The following is a 5,453-nucleotide window of genomic DNA, read 5'->3' on the forward strand; positions in this document are numbered from 1 at the left end:
CAGTCTTCCTTCTTTATCTGGTTTAATAGTGACTGTCTGCCTAGTACAAACTACTTGTCAGACTCCCCTGAAGTTTGCTGTGTGGTTTGGTGTGGGTTTTTTTCTGTTGTTTTTATTTTTAAAAAGCAAAGCTGCAACTGTTTCCTTCTACTCTGGATTACAGGTTCTAGTACTTGGAAATAAGAGAGACCTTCCTAATGCTTTGGATGAGAAACAGCTAATTGAAAAGATGTAAGTCTAACCCTTCCAAAGAAAGGCTACTTTAACTCAGTAAATGAATTCATGTACATAAAGTTGTTGCATCAGGAAGCTTGTATTTGCAAGTAGAACACCCAGCAAGAGGAAGTAGCTGAAACATTGTACAGAGACAAGTTATTTGAGATGAACAGGTCAGATTGTCGTATAAAAGTCCTTGTTATACGTGTATGTTGAAATCTTCTCTCTTTTGTAGGAATCTTGCTGCTATTCAGGACAGAGAAATCTGCTGCTACTCAATTTCTTGCAAAGAGAAAGATAATATAGGTAACTATTAACCTAAAATGTTAAACATTATGAAGAGCTGTCAGGAGATGGATTTGGGGGACTGTTAACTTCTTAAACACAAGCTTCCTGGCTTCAGGAAACTGGTAACAAGTGAAGGAACAATGTGTAAGTACACTGGTTAAATCTGATAATAATTCCTGATGACAGTGAGAAAGTTTAACTGGTATTAAAGTGAAATCTGCTGCGTGCTTTTAGTTTGCAGCAAACAACTGACTAGTCTCACTATTAGCTTGGCCTAGATGATTTTATGCTTCTGTTGGGTGTTCTCAACTCTGCTTCACTTCATGAGGGAAGCAAGTTTTTCCTCAGTCATTACCTTGAAATTATCATCTTCCCTTGCTGTCTTATCAAAGCAGTTCCTGTTGTGGCCTATGCTAGTCACTACTCCATGCAGCCAAACAGTACATTTTCTGGTGCTGACATCAATTGCTTTAGAATTTCTGGAGTTCAAAGGCAGAAACCATGGTATTGTGTGAACATGGCAGAAACTTGCTACTGTTATTATTAACTTGTGCCAAGTACTTGACACAAGTACTGTAAATAAACCAAGTAATCTCAACTGAATGAAAACACAGTACTTATCAGGAAAAGGATGGCAAGTGTTGTTGCCTTCTTGTGGCTGCCATGAGATTAACACTGGTTCACTGGCAGGCTAACATGAGTTTACTGATGAGGGAAACTTCAGGCTGGTGGTCACAGCAACAAGCTACAGAGGATACCAGGACTGCTTTATGTTAAGGACTCGGCTTCTTTCCAGAAAAAAACAGCCTCTGGAACTCTTCTGACCTCTTCGCCAAGAACCGTACCATCAGTTAAAGATGCGAATGTGGTGGACAGGAGCAGTAGATACTCCTTTCTCTCATATCTCCCACACAAGGCTCAAAGCACAGCTGAGCATCACTGATGCTACAGGGAAGGTGCTGCTAGAAGCGTTGAGCTGGTATGATGTTAGTGCATTTCACTTCCTTAGGAGACCCTCTTTCAAGCTTGGAGGAGCTTAATGCCTTATACTCTAGGGCTAAACTAACTTTGATCTCATCACGTAAGGCGAGGCAGACTGGCTAGATAGAATAATGTTGATCTTAAACTAATTATGTGAGCCATACCAAAGTGTCAGATTAAGGGATGTCTTTTTCTAGAGGTGTAGTTGACTGAGGAACCAGGATGTCTGGGTCAGTTCCTATAAATATAAATAAAGGATGCTGAGCAGCAATAGGACCAAAGCACTGACAGCAGGCATTCCAAAAAATGATTCTGTTGATCTGTCTTGGAACATCCTGTAGAGAAGGGCTTGGATATTCCTGTCATGTCTGAGGACACTGGCATACCAAAGCAATGCCAGTTATACAAAACCAGATAGACACTTGAATATGGAACTTCTCTTCTCTCTCCAGATATCACGCTTCAGTGGCTTATTCAGCATTCAAAATCAAGAAGAAGCTGAAGTCTTCCTGGAATCTCCAGTACCAGTTGGCCATAATCTCAATTGTCCACTTCCCTCCATAATGAGATACTACCCCAAAATCCTGTATCAAGAATCTGCCTTTTCACGGTTCATTTCTCATGTGCACTGCTGAAGACTTGTATTCCTATTCTGTCACAAAACAACTAGAGTTGTCATGATAAAGTCAGCACAAATATTTATTTTACAACCATCTATGGTGGGAGGGTCGTGGGGGGGCTTTTTAAAAAAAGAAAACCTAATCTCTCTACCATGTTAACTATGATGGTACACTCTGTTCTGGTTTTTCAGGGCCAGGTTTTTATATGATTTTCAGCAGGTGTTTTATTTCTAGTGTTTAGTGGCTTGAAGATGCTGATGCTTGACAGCATTAAGATTCTGTAAGATGCCACATACAGTAGTTAGAAAACATTTAAGCGTGAGTTGTGGGATACTGATTTATCTCACAAATGCATGTGATGTGTGTATGTAAGCAGAGAAATGGAAGCTGTTTGCAGAGGGGAGCACAAGGCATAGATCAGCATCACTAATCTACAGCTGAGATCTTACCCTGTCACTTGGAAAAAAACCCAAACTCTCATGATGAATTAGGAAAGAGTCAAACTGTTCAAAATCATTTTGTTGCTTCTATGTAACATTTATGTGGGGAATGGGAATGGAATGTTCTGTCAAGCTTTCAAAAAATTGGAGTATTCCAGCATGAAAACAAATTGCTAGGAACATCAGACTTCGTTCAAATACATTTTTCTATCTACAAATACTAGTGGTCTCTATCTGAAACCAGAACATACATTCTGAGCAGCTGCATGACACTTAAATTACTGATGTTTTTGTATAGAGTCAGTTGTTGACCTTTAGCACAATATCTATGTAATTGTCTAGTGTCTCTCCTGCTCATGAAATGGCTGGGCACAGTTTCACCTGGTGCTATGGAATATCAAGGCTATTGTGACAACTCTAGACCTGCCTGCTTTCTTGATGTAACCATGTGCAAAGTCTGTAAGTTGCAAGATGAAATGTTCTACTGTGTCAAAGCACAAGAGAGCCAATGAATTGATCCTGTTTCTTGACTAGCTCCTACAGTATAGGGAAGTGTGCATAAACTAAAGATTGTAATGTTTTTGTAGCTTTACTTTCTCAATGACTTCAGTATATTTAAAGGGACGGACTTGTTAGGACTGGTTTGTTCATACAGTAATGTCAGTGTAGCTTACTAGTGTATGCAAATACATGGTACACCTGCTTGTGTTGCCTCACACTGTGTGTGATTCTTCACCTAAATGTGGTTTGCATTATGTTGAAGTCTTTGGTTGGAAACAGTTTAGTCCATATCAGTTATGACAAGCCAGTTTTAATTTAGACTGCCATGGCCTTACTGTTCTGTACCAACTATCGCACTGTTGCACAGACACTACATGCTGCCTGCATTCAGTCTGAATTTGCATTTTAACTTTTTGTCCCCTTTCAGTTCTCTGAAGCATGATTTCAATTAATTCATACTCTGGTGCTGTAGAGGAGAGGGTATATTAACTTGCTACTGTAGTCCCTAGTTCACCAGGAACTGCTACAGGTAACTTTTATTTAGCAAACTTGCTTGTGCCTAAAATAAGGAAACTAAACTAGAATGTGTGAATCTTTGTGGGGGACCAGGTCACTGTTTAGTTAACTGGCCTATAGCTAAACTCGATGTGTTTGGTGTTTATATACTTCACTGCTTTCAGCGTTTATGGCATCCAAACACTACCAATTGTTAACCTGTGCATTACTCTCTGCATGTGAACAACTTATACAATTACTGAACTTTGTAAATACGTGAATTTTTTTATTTAGGTGGATGCATATGTTGGTTTACTGCTCTTCAGCTTTATTCAATAAACTTATGTTTTGAGGGTTGTATTGACACTTAACTGACTGACTTGAGTTGATGTGGCTTAACTCATGGAAATATGGGATGTCTGTCTCCTCTCCCACAAGATTACAGTGGGGGCAGAAGGCTTAGTAAATGCCTGAGCTTTTTTTATGTTCCGTGGTTCAACTATTCAAGCAAAATGTTTATAAAACTACCTTTCAGGCTTGGGGCTTTCTCAGCTTAGATGAGCAAGCTTAGCTAGTAAGTCTCAGCAGACTTCAGTATATGAAAACACTGGTCAGGTGAAGGGTCTTAAGTAAGGGGCAGCCTTCTGGAGCTCTGTTTTCAGGAGAGAAAAAAGCATGTGTCTACAAGCTTGTTTCTTCTTGTCAAGTCTAGAGTAAAACCTTTGCTCTTCTAGCACAAGTGTCAGATCTAGCAGTTCGTGATCAGTCATTGCCAGTTACAGCATAAAGATTCTTATCTCATTGGAAAGTGAGGCTTTTCATTGTCTAACATCTTGAACAAAATCTCTTTTGTGACTTTAATCTGAAGTTACAGTGATGGTTCTTTTCCAAATGCTTTGTTGCATTAATTTTTCACAGGTCACTGATGAAGTTATAGGACCATATGTCAACATCTTCCAAGTAATGGTAACAAACAGGATGTCTTCTATTCAGGGCTTCCCTCCATGTAAGCTTTCACACTTATGAACTGTAACAGGTTAGTTTTTAGGCTTGAGTAGTGGTCAGTTAGCATCCTTCACATGTGGATTGTCTGGTGGGAAGGACTAATGAACTGTTGAGTAAAAGATCATGTGCGTGTTTCTTCAGTTGATGGGAGTTTCCTGCATGCAAAGCAAGCTACCTGGAGTAAATGCTCAAAGCAAAATGCCTCTAGACACAAAATCTGAAAACAGTATTACTGCTGCAAGATTTGTCACCCTGGTTGGTCAGCAGGTCTTTGCTCAGCATGGTATTTCAGGAATAATTTCTACTAAATGTAATTAGCAAGGAGAGCTGCGCTGCCCATCTGTGATGCATGTATTCTAGAAAGTACATTTGCATTACTTCACAAAGTGACTAGGCTTTCAGAGCTGTACCTGTACTGTTAGTCTGGATGCCCTTAGTTACTTACATGGCTTAAGTATAGACCTTCTAAGTGACTACTTGAATCCAGCGCAGAGGATTAAACTTTTCTGTTTCAGGGCTTGATTTGCTTGCCAACTACCTTAATTTTGAAACAGAAAAGTGTATAAGGCTTTCCAGAGGAGTGAGGCTGTTCTCACCACCTTTCAGCCTTGGACTTAAAAAAACTGCTCACTCCTCTGGCACAGTTAAGTCTGAGGTTAAATCTTTTCTGTTCTAATCAAGGTGTGGAGCCTATGGCAGGTATTTAGCAGTGTTGTCTGCTGACCTTGGATGCTGTAGTTGTGTTCTGCTTCTAGAAACCTGCTGGGCCAGTCTAATCTCTCACAACGATTACTTGTCTCAGGCTCTGTAGTACTCTACTCTGGACAGTAAACAAAGACTGATTTAATTTGCCATTCTCAACAAAAGTTGCTTTTGGGTATGCATTTTAGAAATATAAATTATCGTA

At 39.7% G+C, this 5,453-nt stretch overlaps 1 protein-coding gene across 1 annotated transcript in view; it reads left to right on the top strand.

Annotated features, from left to right (window-relative positions):
- ARL8B (ADP-ribosylation factor-like 8B) overlaps nt 1-3,910 on the top strand; it is a 5,652-nt gene extending 1,742 nt beyond the window's left edge. The window contains exons 4-6 of the mRNA XM_010018233.1: nt 164-231; nt 452-522; nt 1,938-3,910. Of these exons, the coding sequence (XP_010016535.1) occupies nt 164-231; nt 452-522; nt 1,938-1,987 (189 nt within the window). The 3' untranslated portion in view covers nt 1,988-3,910. The remainder of the gene's footprint in view (nt 1-163; nt 232-451; nt 523-1,937) is intronic.
- Nucleotides 3,911-5,453: the final 1,543 nt, after the last annotated feature.

The sequence above is a fragment of the Nestor notabilis genome, unplaced genomic scaffold, assembly GCF_000696875.1.
Source record: "Nestor notabilis isolate BGI_N333 unplaced genomic scaffold, ASM69687v1 scaffold17087, whole genome shotgun sequence".
In the NCBI taxonomy this organism is placed as follows: Eukaryota; Metazoa; Chordata; class Aves; order Psittaciformes; family Psittacidae; genus Nestor; species Nestor notabilis.